The following is a 23,998-nucleotide window of genomic DNA, read 5'->3' as shown; positions in this document are numbered from 1 at the left end:
GTGAAGATCCTTTCACCTCGACAGTCGTGGGTGCGGCTAGCTTTGGCATTTTTTCCACAGTGCAAATACTAGCGGCAGCATAGGAAAGTAATGCTGGCGTCAGGCTAACCACCCACTACAATGACAACAACACTGTAACAAAATTTTTTTGTTTCCTGTAGCTTCATTGTTGACAAAACTCAGACCTCCTGAGGCTGGGTTATACTTGAAGGTGGTGGAATACTCAAGGTAATACATTGTACCCCCTATGTTCCAGGTAGTTGGTGCGCCAGCGGAGACTAGATGCGATACGTTGTGGTCTGTACTGAAACATTACAGGTATAGAAATCTGTTTTCAGAAAGACTACGTTTATAGTGTTGCTAAATAGTGCCATGAATAACTATGCATTTGTTGAATTAGTTTGAAAGATTTTATCATAATCTGTGATCAAGACAGAAGCCAAAGATAAATTGAATACAATAAAATGTTCGACTAAAATGATCAAAATGGAAATGAAACGTGTGCTTTATAGACAGTGTCAGTAACTGGGATGTTTTGAGCGGAAACATGCATGTTTTACATAAGATGCATAAGGGAACAGTTAGATAAAATGAAACATCTGAAGTGAAGTGTTGTTAACTTTCGTGGAGTTACCCCAACCGACCGAGGATCAGAGGAACATGGCCTACGCCATTTTCATGCTCTCTTCTAAACAATTCTAGGTGGCCCACTTCCGAGCTCAGCTCTGTTCCTGCCTCTCAGGATTTAGTCAACAGCTCTAAAATCCTCAACCAGCTGTTGTCTTGGCAACTCCTCTAATCAATGAGTACCGCAGCCCCTCTAAAAGCCCGCGGGTCTTGATACCTAAGGTCTAATAGGAAAGGTGCTGTTTACAGTTTTTATCTCAACGGCTAGTGTGCTGGAAGAACAAACTCCAAAACGGTTCAGCACGATCACCAGCAGGTACAAGCAACTGCATTCACCATCATCATCACTCGCCAGCACCAGTACTTAAACTCAACAGCACGAATATGAACTCATCTGCTCTACCAGAGGGAATCATGAACCAACCGGAGGACGTCCCGGAGGTCGTGGCTTTGAGCTACTCCGCGAATGACACCAAAGCCAGCAACTTCAACGTACACGAATACATCAACAGCGAACTGGGTCCACAGAGGGTGAGGTTAGTCTTATCATGGTACATGTCATAAATGATGCAGATAACATAGTCTACAGTTGTTGTTGCTTAAGTTTAACATAAATATAGTATAAGAACAGGACAAGAATCAAACGCTTTGTTATTCATGTTAAAAATCAGGACCACTGTATTGACTGGAGTAAAGCTAGGTCGGTTATCAACTGTAACTCCTTTACTACATGAAATATCACTGAATCTTCTATCATCAAATACACAAAAAATTGTAACATCAATATTGGTGACGGTCTATACAAACTGGATAGCTTTGTCGTTCACTTTCCTGTCCATGTAATAATAAATATCCATGACAAGCATGATGCCAGACCCGAACACCACCATCCAGTAACGCTTGTTTACCAATGGCGTCTTAGCTACGTCTCTTCCTTGTATATCAACTGACTGACTTATATATATTCTATTTAATTATTGTATCTCCCTTGACGATATGAATAATTGCGCGAAAGTGCACTTGGGAACTTATCGTGTTCAATTTTCCTCGTGGTTTTCACCATATATATATATATATATATATATATATATATATATATATATATATATATATATATATATATATATATATATATATATATCATACATACATCAAATAACCTTACCAACCAGTCAACAATACAGTCACACCCTTTTTTAATAAATTCCACTGCAATACCATCCAAACCTGCTGCCTTACCGGCTTTCATCTTCCGCAAAGCTTTTACTACCTCTTCTCTGTTTACCAAATCATTTTCCCTAACCCTCTCACTTTGCACACCACCTTGACCAAAACACCCTATATCTGCCACTCTATCATCAAACACATTCAACAAACCTTCAAAAAATATTCACTCCATCTCCTTCTCACATCACCACTATTTGTTATCACCTCCCCATTAGCCCCCTTCACTGAAGTTCAAATTTGATCCCTTGTCTTAAACACTTTATTTACCTCCTTCCAGAACATCTTTTTATTCTCCCTAAAATTTAATGATACTCTCTCACCCCAACTCTCATTTGCCCTCTTTTTCACCTCTTGCACCTTTCTCTTGACCTCCTGTCTCTTTCTTTTATACATCTCCCACTCATTTGCATTTTTTCCCTGCAAAAATCGTCCAAATGCCTCTCTCTTCTCTTTCACTAATAATCTTACTGCTGCATCCCACCACTCACTACCCTTTCTAATCAGCCCACCTCCCACGATTCTCATGCCACAAGCAAGGTGAGGTGCCTGAGGATTGGCGGAATGCTTGCATAGTGCCATTGTTCAAAGGCAAAGGAGATAAGAGTGAGTGCTCAAATTACAGAGGTATAAGTTTGTTGAGTATTCCTGGTAAATTATACGGGAGGGTATTGATTGAGAGGGTGAAGGCATGTACAGAGCATCAGATTGGGGAAGAGCAGTGTGGTTTCAGAAGTGGTAGAGGATGTGTGGATCAGGTGTTTGCTTTAAAGAATGTGTGAGAAATACTTAGAAAAGCAAATGGAATTGTATGTAGCATTTATGGATCTGGAGAAGGGATATGACAGAGTTGATAGAGATGCTCTGTGGAAGGTATTAAGAATATATGGTGTGGGAGGCAAGTTGTTAGAAGCAGTGAAAAGTTTTTATCGAGGATGTAAGGCATGTGTACGTGTAGGAAGAGAGCAAAGTGATTGGTTCTCAGTGAAAGTAGGTTTGCGGCATGGGGTGTAATGTCTCCATGGTTGTTTAATTTCTTAATGGATGGGGTTGTTAGCGAGATGAATGCAAGAGTTTTGGAAAGATGGGCAAGTATGCAGTCTGTTGTGGATGAGAGAGCTTGGGAAGTGAGTCAGTTGTTGTTCGCTGATGATACAGCACTGGTGGCTGATTCATGTGAGAAACTGCAGAAGCTGGTGACTGAGTTTGGTAAAGTGTGTGAAAGAAGAAAGCAAAGAGTAAATGTGAATAAGAGCAAGGTTATTAGGTACAGTAGGGTTGAGGGCCACGTCAATTGGGAGGTAAGTTTGAATGGAGAAAAACTGGAGGAAGTAAAGTGTTTTAGATATCTGGGAATGGATCTGGCAGCGGATGGAACCATGGAAGCGGAAGTGAATCATAGGGTGGGGGAGGGGGGCGAAGGTTCTGGGAGCCTTGAAGAATGTTTGGAAGTCGGAAACACTATCTCGGAAAGCAAAAATGGGTATGTTTGAAGGAATAGTGGTTCTAATAATGTTGTATGGTTGCGAGGCGTGGACTATGGATAGAGTTGTGCGCAGGAGGGTGGATGTGCTGGAAAAGAGATATTTGATGACAATATGTGGTGTAAGGTGGTTTGATCGAACAAGTAATGTAAGGGTAAGAGAGATGTGTGGAAATAAAAAAAAAGTGTGGTTGAGAGAGCAGAAGAGGGTGTTTTGAAATGGTTTGGTCACATGGAGAGAATGAGTGAGGAAAGATTGACCAAGAGGATATACGTGTGAGGGGTGGAGGGAACGAGGAGAGGTGGGAGACCAAACTGGAGGTGGAAAGATGGAGTGAAAAAGATTTTGAGTGATCGGGGCCTGAACATATAGGAGGATAAAAGGTGTGCAAGGAATAGAGTGAATTGGAACGATGTGGTATACCGGGGTCGATGTGCTGTCAATGGATTGAACCAGGGCATGTGAAGCGTCTGGGGTAAACCGTGGAAAGTTCTATGGGGCTTGGATGTGGAAAGGGAGCTGTGGTTTCGGTGCATTATTACATGACAGCTAGAGACTGAGTGTGAACGAATGGGGCCTTTGTTGTCTTTTCCTAGCGCTACCTCTCACAAATGAGGGGGAAGAGGGTTGTTATTCCATGTGTGGCGGGGTGGCGATGGGAATAAATAAAGGCAGACAGTATGAATTATGTACGTGTGTATATATGAATATGTCTGTGTGTGTATATATATGTATACATTGAGATGTATAGGTATGTATATTTGCGTGTGTGGACGTGTTTGTATATACATGTGTATGTGGGTGGGGTGGGCCATCCTCGTGTCTATTTCCTTGCGCTACCTCGCTAACGCGGGAGACAGCGACAAAGCAAAATAAATGGCGAATAGTATGAAAGAAAGAAGAAATATATATATATATATATATATATATATATATATATATATATATATATATATATATATATATATATATATATTAAAAAAGGGGGTGACTGTATTGTTGACTGGTTGGTAAGGTTATTTAATGTATGTATGACTCATGGTGAGGTGCCTGAGGATTGGCGGAGTGCGTGCATAGTGCCATTGTACAAAGGCAAAGGGGATAAGAGTGAGTGCTCAAATTACAGAGGTATAAGTTTGTCGAGTATTCCTGGTAAATTATATGGGAGGGTATTGATTGAGAGGGTGAAGGCATGTACAGAGCATCAGATTGGGGAAGAGCAGTGTGGTTTCAGAAGTGGTAGAGGATGTGTGGATCAGGTGTTTGCTTTGAAGAATGTATGTGAGAAATACTTAGAAAAGCAAATGGATTTGTATGTAGCATTTATGGATCTGGAGAAGGCTTATGATAGAATTGATAGAGATGCTCTGTGGAAGGTATTAAGAATATATGGTGTGGGAGGCAAGTTGTTAGAAGCAGTGAAAAGTTTTTACCGAGGATGTAAGGCATGTGTTCGTGTAGGAAGAGAGGAAAGTGATTGGTTCTCAGTGAATGTAGGTTTGCGGCAGGGGTGTGTGATGTCTCCATGGTTGTTTAATTTGTTTATGGATGGGGTTGTTAGGGAGGTAAATGCAAGAGTTTTGGAAAGAGGGGCAAGTATGAAGTCTGTTGGGGATGAGAGAGCTTGGGAAGTGAGTCAGTTGTTGTTCGCTGATGATACAGCGCTGGTGGCTGATTCATGTGAGAAACTGCAGAAGCTGGTGACTGAGTTTGGTAAAGTGTGTGAAAGAAGAAAGTTAAGAGTAAATGTGAATAAGAGCAAGGTTATTAGGTACAGTAGGGTTGAGGGTCAAGTCAATTGGGAGGTAAGTTTGAATGGAGAAAAACTGGAGGAAGTAAAGTGTTTTAGATATCTGGGAGTGGATCTGGCAGCAGATGGAACCATGGAAGCGGAAGTGGATCATAGGGTGGGGGAGGGGGCGAAAATCCAGGGAGCCTTGAAGAATGTGTGGAAGTCGAGAACATTATCTCGGAAAGCAAAAATGGGTATGTTTGAAGGAATAGTGGTTCCAACAATGTTGTATGGTTGCGAGGCGTGGGCTATGGATAGAGTTGTGCGCAGGAGGATGGATGTGCTGGAAATGAGATGTTTGAGGACAATGTGTGGTGTGAGGTGGTTTGATCGAGTAAGTAACGTAAGGGTAAGAGAGATGTGTGGGAATAAAAAGAGCGTGGTTGAGAGAGCAGAAGAGGGTGTTTTGAAATGGTTTGGGCACATGGAGAGAATGAGTGAGGAAAGATTGACCAAGAGGATATATGTGTCGGAGGTGGAGGGAACGAGGAAAAGTGGGAGACCAAATTGGAGGTGGAAAGATGGAGTGAAAAAGATTTTGTGTGATCGGGGCCTGAACATGCAGGGGGGTGAAAGGAGGGCAAGGAATAGAGTGAATTGGATCGATGTGGTATACCGGGGTTGACGTGCTGTCAGTGGATTGAATCAGGGCATGTGAAGCGTCTGGGGTAAACCATGGAAAGCTGTGTAGGTATGTATATTTGCGTGTGTGGACGTATGTATATACATGTGTATCTGGGTGGGTTGGGCCATTTCTTTCGTCTGTTTCCTTGCGCTACCTCGCAAACGCGGTAGACAGCGACAAAGCAAGAAAAAAAAAAAAAAAAAAAAAAAAAAATATATATATATATATATATATATATATATATATATATATATATATATATATATATATATATATATATATATATATATATATATATATATATATATATATACATATATATATACATATATATATATATATACATATATATATATATATACATATATATATATATATATATATATATATATATATATATATATATATATTTTTTTTTTTTTTTTTCTTTTTTTTTTGCTTTGTCGCTGTCTCCCGCGTTTGCGAGGTAGCGCAAGGAAACAGACGAAAGAAATGGCCCAACCCACCCCCATACACATGTATATACATATGTCTCTCTTACCCTTACGTTACTTACACGATCAAACCATCTCACACCACACATTGTCCTCAAACATCTCATTTCCAGCACATCCATCCTCCTGCGCACAACTCTATCCATAGCCCACGCCTCGCAACCATACAATATTGTTGGAACCACTATTCCTTCAAACATACCCATTTTTGCTTTCCGAGATAATGTTCTCGACTTCCACACATTCTTCAAGGCTCCCTGGATTTTCGCCCCCTCCCCCACCCTATGATTCACTTCCGCTTCCATGGTTCCATCCGCTGCCAGATCCACTCCCAGATATCTAAAACACTTTACTTCCTCCAGTTTTTCTCCATTCAAACTTACCTCCCAATTGACTTGACCCTCAACCCTACTGTACCTAATAACCTTGCTCTTATTCACACTTACTCTTAACTTTCTTCTTTCACACACTTTACCAAACTCAGTCACCAGCTTGTGCAGTTTCTCACATGAATCAGCCACCAGCGCTGTATCATCAGCGAACAACAACTGACTCACTTCCCAGGCTCTCTCATTCACAACAGACTTCATACTTGCCCCTCTTTCCAAAACTCTTGCATTCACCTCCCTAACAACCCCATCCATAAACAAATTAAACAACCATGGAGACATCACACACCCCTGCCGCAAACCTACTTTCACTGAGAACCAATCACTTTCCTCTCTTCCTACACGTACACATGCCTTACACCCTCGATAAAAACTTTTCACTGCTTCTAACAACTTGCCTCCCACACCATATATTCTTAATACCTTCCACAGAGCATCTCTATCAACTCTATCATATGCCTTCTCCAGATCCATAAATGCTACATACAAATCCATTTGCTTTTCTAAGTATTTTTCACATACATTCTTCAAAGCAAACACCTGATCCACACATCCTCTACCACTTCTGAAACCACACTGCTCTTCCCCAATCTGATGCTCTGTACATGCCTTCACCCTCAGTTGTGTGGGGCCTGGATGTGGAAAGGGAGCTGTGGTTTCGGGCATTATTGCATGACAGCTAGAGACTGAGTGTGAACGAATGGGGCCTTTGTTGTCTTTTCCTAGTGTTACCTCGCACACATGAGGGGGGAGGGGGATGGTATTCCATGTGTGGCGAGGTGGCGATTGGAATGAATAAAGGCAGACAGTGTGAATTGTGTGCATGGGTATATATGTATGTGTCTGTGTGTATATATATATATATATATGTGTGTGTACATTGAGATGTATATTTGGGTGTGTGGACGTGTATGTATATACATTGTGTATGGGGGTGGGTTGGGCCATTTCTTTCGTCTGTTTCCTTGCGCTACCTCGCAAACGCGGGAGACAGCGACAAAGCAAAATAAAAAAAATAATATAATATATATATATATATATATATATATATATATATATATATATATATATATATATATATATTTATACATATATATATATATGATATTACCGGAGCCCGCCTGTACGTGGTTACGAAATCTCAAGCACCAAATTATACAATATACCCACAATGTGAAATAAAAGTTAAGTTGGTTCTACAGTGCCATTATCATGGGTAACTTTAGCTTTACCAACACCATGGGGCTTCGTTCGTTGTCACATCACCAAAGTGACTTAATTATTAGTGGCAACCTCGTGAAACTTTTTACTAGTATAGACCGACTAATGAACACCGCTTCATAACATCCTATTGATGATAAATATGATAACCGCTTCATAACATCCTGCTGATGATAAATAAACAACTTTATGTTTTCAGGTTATTAATCTGCTGTATAGCATGATGGAGTTTCGTATCAATTTTTGTTTTCATTTTGACTATGATTTTGGTCTTGTTGATAACATGTATTTTTGTGGTTTTGTTGGTACACTACGGCTTTGTTGGTACATTATGGCTTTGTTGATGTATGTGGTTTTGTTGGTCTATTAAGACTTTATTGATGCACAGTGGTTTTGTTGGTGCACTTTGGATTTGTTGTTGTATATGGCTCTGTTGGTGGACTACAATTTTGGTATCATTTAACTACTCATATATCACGCAGTAGTCCTGCATCCGTTAGTTAGGTAACATGCATATTTCTTGTATATGTAGCCTTTAAGTATATGTAAGGTGTAAGTCTGGTATGTACCTAGCCTATCTCTGTCCTTGTGGTATTCTGTATACGTGTCTCCGGCAGGTATAACGCGCTGCTGCCCCTAACAGTAGTGTACAGCGTGATCGCGGTGGGCGGCGTCCTGGGCAATGCCCTCACATGTTTGGTGGTGGCCAGAAACCACTCCATGAGGACATCCACTAATTACTATCTCGTCAACCTTGCAGTCGCAGACCTCCTCACTTTCTGTCTCGGTAAGTAACAGACAAAAAAGGAGCTCTCTCTATCTTTCTCTTCTCTCCTCAGCCCATGATACACAGTCCCCTTGCCTGAAGCATCTGTGAGAAGAACGTCCGCGATACACCAGCCCAAGGCAGCGTCTTGCTCTAGCACTAAATCTTAAGCCACGAGAAAGCGACTGACCAACATCTGACCTTTGGTACACGCTTGACAGCAGATGGAGTCGGACAAGACCATTTACTTATTTAGCCGGTTAATTCATGTGACGTCGTGCATCAGATCGTCAATGGAGTGTCCGTTGATCTAAAAGCTGGACAGCGTATGTGTAAAATTTTCCCAGCTAAGAAGAGAGAATATGTGATGACCCACTTGGACTGGATGGATTTCCATCCGTCTTCCTCAACAACTGTCGGTGATGCTATTGGTGAGGCAAAGTCTGCACAAAAGCAAAGTAGCAAATATCCACAAAATGGCAATATATTTGTACAAATGAGAATCTCAGCTAATACCCAAGCAGTATTGGCCAGTTAGCCTGACTTCACATGTAACTGAAGTCTTTTAAAGAGTGATAAACGGACGCATACTATAACAACTGAACAAGAATAACTTCATAGATGAAGGACAACGGCGATTTGCAGCAGGACATAGTGCGCAAGTTCGGTTATTAGCATTCTTAAATAACATATGAAACTTTAATGCCAAGAAAGAGACTGAACATTATATTTTCCTGATTTTGCTGAGGTAGTTGACAAAATAAACCAAAAAGATTATAAGAGTAGCAAAACAAAGTACTGAGAGTAAGACAGAAAGATACATCAAATAGAATTTATCGAACAGAAAAATCAAAGCAGCAAACGGCCCGTGTTAGACGAAGATAACGTAAGAGGGGTACGAGAAGGAACGGTGTAAAACTTAACTCTGTGACCATGATATCAAATATCGACAGAGTCAAATGTTTTACTGAGGAAACCAGATTAAGGAAAATGATGGGATCAGAAACGGATCAAAAAGAGATGCAAAAAGACTCAGATGCAATCTACTAATTGGAAGAAGTAAACCCGAGAGAATATAAGGAGGATACGTAGGTTTGAGCATGTAAGTCTTTGAACAGTTACCAGTACACTGATCAACGCCATACAAAGGCCCATCACGGAAAATGACAGAAAGTAAAACAAACATCAAAGATCTGGGAGTCATCATCAATCAGAAAACAGAATTCAAAGTGCATATTAGAAATACTGTACTATGGATCCAAGCATTTAGTGGTATGATTAGGAGAACTTTCCTTACGAGAGAAGATTACTAATGAAAATATTTTTATATATACATAAGTAGCACAAATGGAAGAGAGAATACAGAGACATTTCACATGAAATGAGAGGCTGAATGAACTCGAACTTCAAAGCCTAAAAATATGCATGATAATATACGTATGACAACAAACTGAAGGAATTAATGAATACATGAACTTGAAATCTTCACAACAGACAACAGTTATAAAGTCTGCAAGAATACAGTAGAATATAACAAAAGATATCAAACAAAACTATATGAGAAAACTGCATGAAAGTAAAGAAATTTAGTGTACTAAACGGGGAAAAAAGAAAAGTGCATGGAACTTAATATATGATTGAAGTCAATCCCAGATGAACCCAGATTAGATGATGATAGTCATTTAATGAGCGTACATACACACAACATCACTCCACTATATGACCTATGGCCCTGACTGAAAGACGTGGCCGGCTTCCTGAGCGCTGCATAAGCCTCATAAAAACAGAAGGGTCTTTTGGAGCAGGAAGAATATATATATATATATATATATATATATATATATATATATATATATATATATATATATATATATATATATATATATATATATATATTATCCCTGGGGATAGGGGATTAAGAATACTTCCCACGTATTCCCTGCGTGTCGTAGAAGGCGACTAAAAGGGGAGGGAGCGGGGGGCTGGAAATCCTCCCCTCTCGTTTTTTTTTAATTTTCCAAAAGAAGGAACAGAGGGGGCCAGGTGAGGATATTCCGAAAAAGGCCCAGTCCTCTGTTCTTAACGCTACCTCGCTAATGCGGGAAATGGCGAATAGTTTGAAAAAAAAAAAAAAAAATATATATATATATATATATATATATATATATATATATATATATATATATATATCATACATATCCGCCACTTCCCGCGTCAGCGAGGTAGCGTTAAGAACAGAGGGCTGAGCCTTAGAGGGAGTATCCTCACTTGCTACCTTTCTCTATTCCTTCATTTGGAAAATCAAAAATGGGAAGGGAGGATTTCCAGCTCAAAATCTTTTTCACTCCATTCTTCCACCTCCAATTTGGTCTCTGCTTCACCTTGTTCCCTCCACCTCTGACACATATATCCTTTGACAATCTTTCCTCACTCATTCTCTCCATGTGACCAAACCATTTCAACACACCCTCTTCTGCTCTCTCAACACACTCTTTTTATTACCACATATCTCTCTTACCCTTATATCATATTATCTGTCTATCTATGTAGTTAACCAAAAATCACGGGCGCCTCCTCGACTTGGGATGAAGGTGAAGGTTTCGGGGATGGTTTTGTTTTTGGTGGTGGATGGGGTGGAGGTGTAGCTTTCGGGGATTGGGGGTTTGTTGTTGGTGGGTGGACCTTGTTGTCCCGGGTAAACAGCAAGGATGAACTACAGCTCCATTCTAGTTACGTCTTTTCCAACCGGTTTCTCTCCCTGATAACACCAGATGTATCACCAGGATCTAAGTTCACATAACGTCAACAAACGGCAGTTTGCTCCGAGGATCCCAAGTGCGTTTTTCATTTCCTGGACGGCAACCAGCAAGAATTTGGTTTCCTTTCCTTTCTCCTCCGTTCTCGAATGGATCTTCGAGACGTTAAAGTCAGTCATCTACTTCTTAAGTCTTAGGCCTTCTCCTCATATTTTTTCTCCTGCCATTTCTCTCTCTACACGTAGGTATAGATTGTGGGTACGTGATCTTTGACGAATATATGTTCCATGGGTGAGTGTCATAACGCTAATAAATGAGGTATGACATACAACTAACTTATCCCATGTCTTTTAGAGAAAGTGTTCTACTCGAGTTGGGAATGAATGGTGAATTCAGAAACATTTGCCTTATGTACTGTAATAGAAAAAAAAATATGATCAGTTCATGTTAATGATAATTATGTCATAGAAGAAATCAAAATAGAGGGACAATAACACTCTCATGTTTCGGGCTCCCGCCAGTTCAAGGTTTCGGGATTTCGAAGTGATTCACGCTACCGCCAAACAAGTTTATATCATTTTTGTAAACTACGTTATAAATGTATGTTATAAATGAGGTTTAAATGCTATCACTTTTCATCAAAATGATCCTGATCCTGATAACCTTACATTTCTCTCAGATAAATATTCATGAATAACAGGTATTTATTTCTACGTGGAATCATGATAAGGAAAGAATATTTTTTTCTGATCTGCTTACGTTAAACTGCATATTTTCTATATCATCTATAGGAAAAGTAACTAATCACTTAACTTGTATGCATTCTTCATTACAATTACGACATAAATAACGATATAATGATAAATAATGGAGAAACGACTCGACTAACTTGTTTCCTGGGTTCGAGGTCTCGTTCAATGATTCACTGGTCGCGCTAAACAATTTATGGTTCCACAGAAAAAAGAAACGTTTACCACGTCAGTCATCCGACATCCTCGGTATAACTTTTTGTCCTAATGGATAGCACTATCATTTTTGGTCTCCATCTGTTGTCTTTGGTGATCATAGCATCAACAACTGATTGTTTACACTTTTTAAATGTCTGTTCACCCTATGTAGATGCTTTAGGGTTATCAGCCATTGCCCGTACATTCATTGGTATTTAAAGTTTTCACAACGTAACACTGATGTAACGTGGCCTAAAAACGCGTTAAAACAATAGTACAAACAGACACACTGGGTACATCCAAAGGCGCCTGTGCTGTGGGTTGGATTGGATTGGATTGGATTATAAAATTTAGGCTTATAAGCAAAGCACTGGAGCATCTAAGCCCATTCAACGCTCTTGATATAGTTTAGAAAATTCTATCTTAGAAATTAATTTTAACTCAAACAAATAAACAATTCCAAAAAGGGAAGAACGAAAAGTATAGGAGACCAAATAGCCTACATGAGATAAAGCTTGACTTTTGCAGCATTGTTAAACCTACCAGGGAAAGGAAAATCCCCGCTGCCATAGCTGAAGCCATCACTACTACACACAAACCCCACTACTGCGTTAAGGTCCATGTAGATCGCGGGGTGGGGGGGCTGTGGGTATACAGAAGCCTCGCACTGAAGCAAATTTGGACAGATGTGCCAGCAGTATGGATCCTCCGGCAACTAGCGATGAAACACGTATGACATCCAGTTTTTACCTCTGTGTATTGTACGATGAGGGAGCTTTACACTCAGGGGACTCCATCCCTTTAACCGTCCCTCCTATCATAAAACTTTTTAAACTTTTGTTTAAAAGGTAAAGGCGTAGCAAAGATGGTCTTTAACCTGACCTGTAATAATCAGGCTACGGGCGTTTAAAGTGAATTAGGTTTATAAGGGGTGTAGTGAAGATCAGCGTTGTGGTGCAGGGGAGGAGTTCTGCACTCTTGGGGCCCCATCTCTTGAATGTGTAGCACCCAGAATTTGGACCTATGTGGGCCTGACCCAAGGCGGGCCTGTGATGACTCAGCATCAGCAACGCTTCCTGCTACACCACGGAGTATTAGATGTTGAGGATATTCATTTCACACAGTTATTATTGACTGGAATATCCCTACGTGTGTGAGTGTGTGTATGTGACCGTCTTTTTAATATGGTATCGTCATCTCAGGATAACCAATCGGAGAAATTTTAATCTTTACACTACGTCCAGTTGCTGCTTTATAGTCTTTTTCAGATATTAATGAAGAATTGAGTTGGATGTTTCACAGCCTCTTGGTCCAGTGCATCACATAACGCACCAGCAGTCACTCTGGTTATTCACCAGTAAATTGCACATTTGATTCTTGTGTTTTACAACGGACTTTTTTCTACCTTGTTTTCATTTTATAGGATTAATGAAATATGTTATTGATTTTTTGTCTTTCTATTTTTCCGGTCAATATCTTGGCGTATTAATGTAATTCTCAAACTTTTTTATTTTACCATCGTAAAACAGTCCTCTACGACGTGATATGCAACGTTCCGACTCTGTACAACCATTCACTAGAGGCAGCCCACACTCAACCCCACTGGAAACGGGACAATACTGCTAACCCGACATACATGGGCGGACATAAACTCTCCCAGTGCTTCAACACACTGCAGCCTCTACGTCGGCAACAGACACACATTTACAATAAACTAAAAAGGTTCTTGTGAGATTTACAACGTGTCTTTTACTAAATATGAATTCTTACCAAATATGGTTTTATCAACAGATATTACAAAAATCCTGTCACGTACACGGGAAGCCTATGCCATTCACTCAGACGAACGAAGAGCCAGCCAGTAAAGCAGGTAATTAAAGACGGAAAGACGGGAGTCGATCAGGTCCTTCACAGCTCCCAGCACAGAACGACTGTACACCGACCTTCAAACGTATGATGAAAACGTAAATAAAGCAACATAAGCGATCATAAAGTAAAAATGATAGCTTGGAGTCGCCCGTCAAAGCAACGCAATACTAATTTAAGCTAGATGAAGCTCACCTAACTTGACAAAAACTGATGCAACTGAGTCTAGCCTGTTCGAATGCTGCTGTATCATATATTCACCTTTTGACTTAGTGATACAAAGATGAACTAGGTGAGTGGTCAGGCGGCTGAATTTGTCTCTGCAGATACATGTCTCTACCCTTCCACCCGCCTGCTAACTGGAAGGTTACTATGTCCTTAACCTGCAACTGGTAGGGTCACTGACCTATCTTTCCCTATCTCCAGTCCTGCCCGTGGATATGTACCAGATGTGGGTGCAGTACCCTTGGCCCTGGGGAGACGCCGCTTGCAAGGTCAGAGCTGTGGTCCCAGAGACGCTCGCCCACATATCCGTGCTCACAATTCTGGCCGTGTCTGTGGAGCGGTATGTGGCCATTACGGATCCCGTATACGCCCGTACCACCCACACTATGTCCCGCACTGCCCGCGTTCTCCCTGTAATCTGGCTCATAGCTTTCCTCGCTGCAACGCCCTGGGGCTACTATCAAAAGGTGAGATACAATAGCAGCAGAAGAGGTAGACTACCAACAGGTGGCTTACCAAGCGAAATTTACTAGGTATACCAACAACCTGTAAACCTTCCTACCAGGGAGCGAGTTATAGCACTAGCCCACATGGTATATTACTTGAGGGTGAAGTTCTACTATCATAGGGTAAGGTATACTATAATACCAGCAGAAAAGGCATACTACTAGTAGGGAAGGTGCACAGATGAAGCTACAATACCAGCAGGTGAGTTATGTTATGTTACCTGTGGGTGAGATATATTGTCAGTAGTTGAGGAATGCGAGCAGCAAATGGAATGTACTACCAGCAGGTGAGATGTACTACCAGCAGGTGAGATGTACTACCAGCAAGTGAGATGTACAACCAGCAAGTAAGATACACTACCAACTGATGTACAACCAACAGGTGAGATGTACAACCAGCAGGTGAGATACAGTACTAACAGGTGTCACATCTTCAAGACGTGAGCTATTTCTGGTTAACATTAGAAACTGATATAACAAGGCGGCTGCTTCCCATAGCTTGTGTGTGGAGACCTGCAGCATGAAGATTGCTCATTATAACATATTTCCTCGTAGAGAGGAGCTATGGAATTTTCATGTTTAATGTCTTTTCCTCTCCTTATAATCTCTTCACTTTTGAGAGTTAGATCAACAAACTTTTCAGAGCTTAGATCAAATCTTGCTGCATTCATTTTTCATATCACTGTACCCAACATGCAATAAACGTAAATCAATGAAACAACGAAAGGATTGGTGAGCTATAACAAGACCATACTGTATTCCCTTACACAGAACATTAACATAAGATCGGTGTCGATTAAACTGACGGAAGTTTTCATTAGAATAAACTTAAATCACTGTATCTAATAACTTCTTGAATATCTGAACGTGCAAATTAGGATAGTAACTGGTGCATTACTAAACACATTCCACAAAATACAATTCTTATCTTTCGGTTGTTTATTGTAAAACATGTCAAGCGTTTGTGGTAAGATGGCTGGCATTTATGACTCCTAAATGGGCGATGGTGTTCCGGTGAGGCATCAATGGTGACTTACAAAGTATCCACCGGAATTCTTGAGCCCTTCCATCACAGCCTAGTTTATACTGTTACTGCTACTACTACTACTACTACTACTACTACTCTCTCTCTCTCTCTCTCTCTCTCTCTCTCTCTCTTGATTGTAGCAGGTGGTAAGCAACCACAATCAGGGAGGTACAACCAACTGGGTATCGGAGGGTTCCCGACAACACGGTATTAAGCGAGCACTAATGTGGCTGTCAAGCTCAACTCTCTAACCAGTATTGTTTTCTTTTCTTTCTCCTTCACATACACACGTGGGATACTAGAATTCATTCCACATCCATACGTTCTCTCCATCATTCATTTTATGTCCATACGTTCTCTCCATCATTCATTTTATGTCCATACGTTCTCTCCATCATTCATTCTACATCCATACGTTCTCTCCATCATTCATTCTACATACATACGTTCTCTCCATCATTCATTCCACATCCATTCGTTCTCTCCATCATTCATTCTACATCCATACGTTCACTCCATCATTTACTCCACATCCATACGTTTTCTCCATCATCCATTCTACATCCATACGTTCTCTCCATCATTTACTCCACATCCATACGTTCTCCATCATTCATTCTACATCCATGCGTTCTCTCCACCATTCATTCCACATCCATACGTTCTCTCCATCATTCATTCCACATCCATACGTTCTCTCCATCATTCATTCTACATCCATACGTTCTCTCCATCATTTACTCCACATCCATACGTTCTCCATCATTCATTCTACATTCAAACGTTCTCTCCATCATTCATTCTACATCCATACGCTCTCTCCATCATTCATTCCACATCCATACGTTCTATCATTCTTTCTACATCCATACGTTCTCTCCATCATTCATTCTACATCCATACGTTCTCTCCATCATTTATTCCACATCCATAAGTTCTCTCCATCATTCAATCCACATCCATACGTTCTCTCCATCATTCATTCTACATCCATACGTTCTCTCCATCACTCATTCCACATCCACACGTTCTCTCCATCACTCATTCCACATCCATACGTTCTCTCCATCATTCATTCCACATCCATACGTTCTCTCTATCATTCATTCCACATCCATACGTTCTCTCCATCATTCATTCTACATTCAAACGTTCTCTCCATCATTCATTCTACATCCATACGTTCTCTCTATCATTCATTCCACATCCATACGTTCTCTCCATCATTCATTCTACATCCATACGTTCTCTCCATTATTTATTCCACATCCATACGTTCTCTCCATCATTCATTCTACATCCATACGTTCTCTCCATCACTCATTCCACATCCATACGTTCTCTCCATCACTCATTCCACATCCATACGTTCTCTCCATCATTCATTCTACATCCATACGTTCTCTCCATCTCACACATGACAATCGACAACACGCAACTGCCTTGCCTGAAGGCAAAATCTCGTCATATGCATTCGGCAGTACTCTTCCCCTCAGCTGGCCTCCATTTTCTCCTCAGGTAAACGTACTACCGGGGCCGTGGGGTTCGGTCGTAGCCGAGAGCGCGTGGTGTGCCATTCCTTTCCACGACACCTCTACCACCTGGTCCTGGCTTATGTGGGTGTCGTCTGTGGGCGCCTTCATCCTTCCCATGACTATTCTTGTGACCCTCTACTGTAGGATAGGTCAGTAACCCCTACATTACACCTAGACAAGTTAGTATCCTGTATGTCAAACCGTGAGAGGTCAGTTGCCCCTGCGTCACACCAAGATAGGTAAGTACCTCTGCGTCACACCAAGATAGATCAGTACCCATGCGTCACACCAAGATAGGTAAGCACCTCTACGTCACAACAAGATAGGTCAGTACCAATGCATCACACTACGACAGGCAATTATAAAGAAAGAGTATCACAGTACTATTGGTTGGTTCGACAGGCCTTTCAACGTTTGTACAGCCCAAGGTGAGGTGGTTAGGGAAGCTGGAATGCATATATAGTGCCCTTGCATAAATGCAGGGCGGAGGAGGGGGGGGGGGGGGGTTGAGACAAGATCACAGGGTAGACTATACTAAACATACAATGATAAAATTCAGTTATGTCATTTTTTCCTGACTGAGATACCTTGGGGACTAAGATTACGCACCAGGGTCTACGTATCACAAGACCAGGCAACCGCATTGCAACCTGAAACCTCTGGGTCACAAACTTAAAGTCTTTGCATTACAAGTTTAGACCTCTGTATCATAAGTCCAGGCCTTCATATCATAACATCTGGGCGACCGTTCTACAAGTCCGGATCCGTCATATTTCCAGCACAAGCCACTAAATCACAACTCCAGGTTCATCAAGTTATAAGTTCAAGGTTCATTATGACGAGAACATAACCACATTACTGCAAGTATGAGGCATACATATCAACAAACTGAAACATTATTACGAGTTCAGGGCCTCTATATCACAGGTCTAGGGTGTCCATACTGTAAACCCAAGCCCTCTTTATATCACAGATCTGAGGCGTCGGTATAGGAGGACCTACATTACATGTCAGAGACAGTAGTTCTACAAGTCAGAGACCACTGCATTGCAGTGATTACGTTCGAAAAAGACTTAAACAATTTGCTCAGCACCGAAAAATACCTAAGTTTGTAAACTAAGAGCAGAACAGAGCTTGTTTCTAGAGGTCTTCGACAGTCCTTTAACCAGCTGCCTCAAGAAAGGTTCCGAGTGAGTTGGTTCCCTAGCTCGCCTGGAGATGGGGTTCGAATAATGAACGGAATTATCACGACACAAAACAGGACAGGATAAGTCTATGCTGGTCACACAGGAAATCAGGCTACAGGTAATTTCATTCTGCTGCAGTTTCTTCTTTCATTGTCCAATCCTTACATCCTCCACCCACTTCTCTCTCTCTCTCTCTCTCTCTCTCTCTCTCTCTCTCTCTCTCTCTCTCTCTCTCTCTCTCTCTCTCTCTCTCTCTCTCTCTCTCTTTGTGGAATGGTCATTTACTTCATTTCTACGGCAGTGCAGAGGCTGTGTAAATCCCTTAAATTTCCCTGTGAGTTACGGACGGACAGGAAGCGGATCCATGGATCATCAGAGGAGTTCTAGATGTACCTGCAGTGTAACAAACTTGGCTGCCCAGCATCCAGAATGTTATACTTCTGAAACATTCCCTTTGAACTTATCAAAACTTTCTTAGCGAACGATTTTGGCAAGAGAAAATTTCCCCTTTCTCCTCGTTTGTGTTTATATATATTTTATTTATTTTTATTTATTTTGCTTTGTCGCTGTCTCCCGCGTTTGCGAGGTAGCGCAAGGAAACAGACGAAAGAAATGGCCCAACCCACCCCCATACACATGTATATACATACACGTCCCCACACGCAAATATATATACCCATACATCTCAATGTACACATATATATACACACACAGACATATACATATATACACATGCACACAATTCACACTGTCTGCCTTCATTAATTTCCATCGCCACCTCGCCACACATGGAATAACATCCCCCTCCCCCTCATGTGTGCGAGGTAGCGCTAGAAAAAGACAACAAAGGCCCCATTCGTTCACACTCAGTCTCTAGCTGTTAGGCAATAATGCCCGAAACCACAGCTCCCTTTCCACATCCAGGCCCCACACAACTTTCCATGGTTTACCCCAGACGCTTCACATGCCCTGATTCAATCCATTGACAGCACGTCGACCCCGGTATACCACATTGATCCAATTCACTCTATTCCTTGCCCGCCTTTCACCCTCCTGCATGTTCAGGCCCCGGTCACTCAAAATCTTTTTCACTCCATCTTTCCACCTCCAATTTGGTCTCCCACTTCTCCTCGTTCCCTCCACCTCCGACACATATATCCTCTTGGTCAATCTTTACTCACTCATTCTCTCCATGAGCCCAGATCATTTCAAAACACCCTCTTCTGATCTCTCAACCACGTTCTTCTTATTTCCACACATCTCTCTTACCCTTACATTACTTACTCGATCAAACCACCTCACACCACATATTGTCCTCAAACATCTCATTTCCAGCACATCCACCATCCTGCGCACAACTCTATCCATAGTCCACGCCTCGCAACCATACAACATTGTATTTATATATATATATATATATATATATATATATATATATATATATATATATTTTCTTTTTTTTTGCTTTGTCGCTGTCTCCCGCGTTTGCGAGGTAGCGCAAGGAAACAGACGAAAGAAATGGCCCAACCCACCCCCATACACATGTATATACATACACGTCCACACACGCAAATATACATACCTACACAGCTTACCATGGTTTACCCCAGACGCTCCAATTTGGTCTCCCACTTCTTGTTCCCTCCACCTCCGACACATATATCCTCTTGGTCAATCTTTCCTCACTCATTCTCTCCATGTGCCCAAACCATTTCAAAACACCCTCTTCTGCTCTCTCAACCACGCTCTTTTTATTTCCACACATCTCTCTTACCCTTACGTTACTTACTCGATCAAACCACCTCACACCACACATTGTCCTCAAACATCTCATTTCCAGCACATCCACCCTCTTGCGCACAACTCTATCCATAGCCCACGCCTCGCAACCATACAAAATTGTTGGAACCACTATTCCTTCAAACATACCCATTTTTGCTTTCCGAGATAATGTTCTCGACTTCCACACATTCTTCAAGGCTCCCAGGATTTTCGCCCCCTCTCCCACCCTATGATCTACTTCCGCTTCCATGGTTCCATCCGCTGCCAGATCCACTCCCAGATATCTAAAACACTTTACTTCCTCCAGTTTTTCTCCATTCAAACTTACCTCCCAATTGACTTGACCCTCAACCCTACTATACCTAATTACCTTGCTCTTATTCACATTTACTCTTAACTTTCTTCTTTCACACGCTTCACCAAACTCAGTCACCAGCTTTTGCAGTTTCTCACATGAATCAGCCACCAGCGCTGCATCATCAGCGAACAACAACTGACTCACTTCCCAAGCTCTCTCATCCCCAACAGACTTCATACTTGCCCCTCTTTCCAAAACTCTTGCGTTTACCTCCTTAACAACCCCATCCATAAACTAATTAAACAACCATGGAGACATCACACACCCCTGCCGCAAACCTACATTCACTGAGAACCAATCACTTATCTCTTTTCCTACACGTACACATGCCTTACATCCTCGATAAAAACTTTTCACTGCTTCTAACAACTTGCCTCCCACACCATATATTCTTAATACCTTCCACAGAGCATCTCTATCAACTCTATATTATGCCTTCTCCAGATCCATAAATGCTCCATACAAATCCATTTGCTTTTCTAAGTATTTCTCACATACATTCTTCAAAGCAAACACCTGATCCACACATCCTCTACCACTTCTGAAACCACACTGCTCTTCCCCAATCTGATGCTCTATACATGCCTTCACCCTCTCAATCAATACCCTCCCATATGATTTACCAGGAATACTCAACAAACTTATACCTCTGTAATTTGAGCACTCACTCTTATCCCTTTTGCCTTCACACACACACACACACACACACACACACACACACACACACACACACACATATATATATATATATATATATTTTTTTTTTTTTTTTTTTTTTTTTTTTTTTTTACCTCGTCGCTGTCTCCCGCGGTTGCGAGGTAGCGCAAGGAAACAGACGAAAGAAATGGCCCAACCCCCCCCATACACATGTACATACACACGTCCACACACGCAAATATACATACCTACACAGCTTTCCATGGTTTACCCCGGACGCTTCACATGCCTTGATTCAATCCACTGACAGCACGTCAACCCCTGTATACCACATCGCTCCAATTCACTCTATTCCTTGCCCTCCTTTCACCCTCCTGCATGTTCAGGCCCCGATCACACAAAATCCTTTTCACTCCATCTTTCCACCTCCAATTTGGTCTCCCTCTTCTCCTCGTTCCCTCCACCTCCGACACATATATCCTCTTGGTCAATCTTTCCTCACTCATTCTCTCCATGTGCCCAAACCATTTCAAAACACCCTCTTCTGCTCTCTCAACCACGCTCTTTTTATTTCCACACATCTCTCTTACCCTTACGTTACTTACTCGATCAAACCACCTCACACCACACATTGTCCTCAAACATCTCATTTCCAGCACATCCATCCTCCTGCGCACAACTCTATCCATAGCCCACGCCTCGCAACCATACAACATTGTTGGAACCACTATTCCTTCAAACATACCCATTTTTGCTTTCCGAGATAATGTTCTCGACTTCCACACATTTTTCAAGGCTCCCAAAATTTTCGCCCCCTCCCCCACCCTATGATCCACTTCCGCTACCATGGTTCCATCCGCTGACAGATCCACTCCCAGATATCTAAAACACTTCACTTCCTCCAGTTTTTCTCCATTTAAACTCACCTCCCAATTGACTTGACCCTCAACCCTACTGTACCTAATAACCTTGCTCTTATTCACATTTACTCTTAACTTTCTTCTTCCACACACTTTACCAAACTCCGTCACCAGCTTCTGCAGTTTCTCACATGAATCCGCCACCAGCGCTGTATCATCAGCGAACAACAACTGACTCACTTCCCAAGCTCTCTCATCCCCAACAGACTTCATACTTGCCCCTCTTTCCAAAACTCTTGCATTTACCTCCCTAACAACCCCATCCATAAACAAATTAAACAACCATGGAGACATCACACACCCCTGCCGCAAACCTACATTCACTGAGAACCAATCACTTTCCTCTCTTCCTACACGTACACATGCCTTACATCCTCGATAAAAACTTTTCACTGCTTCTAACAACTTGCCTCCCACACCATATATTCTTAATACCTTCCACAGAGCATCTCTATCAACTCTATCATATGCCTTCTCCAGATCCATAAATGCTACATACAAATCCATTTGCTTTTCTAAGTATTTCTCACATACATTCTTCAAAGCAAACACCTGATCCACACATCCTCTACCACTTCTGAAACCACACTGCTCTTCCCCAATCTGATGCTCTGTACCTGCCTTCACCCTCTCAATCAATACCCTCCCATATAATTTACCAGGAATACTCAACAAACTTATACCTCTGTAATTTGAGCACTCACTCTTATCCCCTTTGCCTTTGTACAATGGCACTATGCACGCATTCCGCCAATCCTCAGGCACCTCACCATGAGTCATACATACATTAAATAACCTTACCAACCAGTCAACAATACAGTCAACAATACAGTCACCCCCTATCAGTAAATTTTAGGGAGAATAAAAAGATGTTCTGGAAGGAGGTAAATAGGGTGCGTAAGACAAGGGAGCAAATGGGAACTTCAGTGAAGAGCGTAAATGGGGAGGTGATAACAAGTAGTGGTGATGTGAGAAGGAGATGGAATGAGTATTTTGAAGGTTTGTTGAATGTGTCTGATGACAGAGTGGCAGATATAGGGTGTTTGGGTCGAGGTGGTGTGCAAAGTGAGAGGGTTAGGGAAAATGATTTGGTAAACAGAGAAGAGGTAGTAAAAGCTTTGCGGAAGATGAAAGCCGGCAAGGCAGCAGGTTTGGATGGTATTGCAGTGGAATTTATATATATATATATATATATATATATATATATATATATATATATATATATATATATATATATATATATATATACACATATATATATATATATATATATATATATATATATATATATATATATATATATATATATATATATATTATCCATGGGGATAGGGGATTAAGAATACCTCCCACGTATTCCCTGCGTGTCGTAGAAGGCGACTAAAAGGGGAGGGAGCGGGGGGCTGGAAATCCTCCCCTCTCGTTTTTTTTTTTTTCAATTTTCCAAAAGAAGGAACAGAGGGGGCCAGGTGAGGATATTCCAAAAAAGGCCCAGCCCTCTGTTCTTAACGCTACTCCGCTAACGTGGGAAATGGGGAATAGTTTAAAAGAAAGAAAGATATATATATATATATATATATATATATATATATATATATATATATATATAT

At 41.3% G+C, this 23,998-nt stretch overlaps 1 protein-coding gene across 1 annotated transcript in view; it reads left to right on the top strand.

Annotated features, from left to right (window-relative positions):
- The first annotated feature begins 1,011 nt into the window (after positions 1–1,011).
- The window catches only part of LOC139747662 (neuromedin-U receptor 2-like), a 41,772-nt gene continuing 18,785 nt past the window's right edge, over positions 1,012–23,998 (top strand). Inside the window, exons 1-4 of the mRNA XM_071660228.1 lie at positions 1,012–1,163; positions 8,474–8,643; positions 14,618–14,883; positions 17,468–17,633. Of these exons, the coding sequence (XP_071516329.1) occupies positions 1,012–1,163; positions 8,474–8,643; positions 14,618–14,883; positions 17,468–17,633 (754 nt within the window). The remainder of the gene's footprint in view (positions 1,164–8,473; positions 8,644–14,617; positions 14,884–17,467; positions 17,634–23,998) is intronic.

The sequence above is a fragment of the Panulirus ornatus genome, chromosome 69, assembly GCF_036320965.1.
Source record: "Panulirus ornatus isolate Po-2019 chromosome 69, ASM3632096v1, whole genome shotgun sequence".
NCBI lineage: Eukaryota > Metazoa > Arthropoda > Malacostraca > Decapoda > Palinuridae > Panulirus > Panulirus ornatus.
Note: the sequence above shows the minus strand (reverse complement) of the source record. Positions and strands in the feature narration are given on the sequence as shown.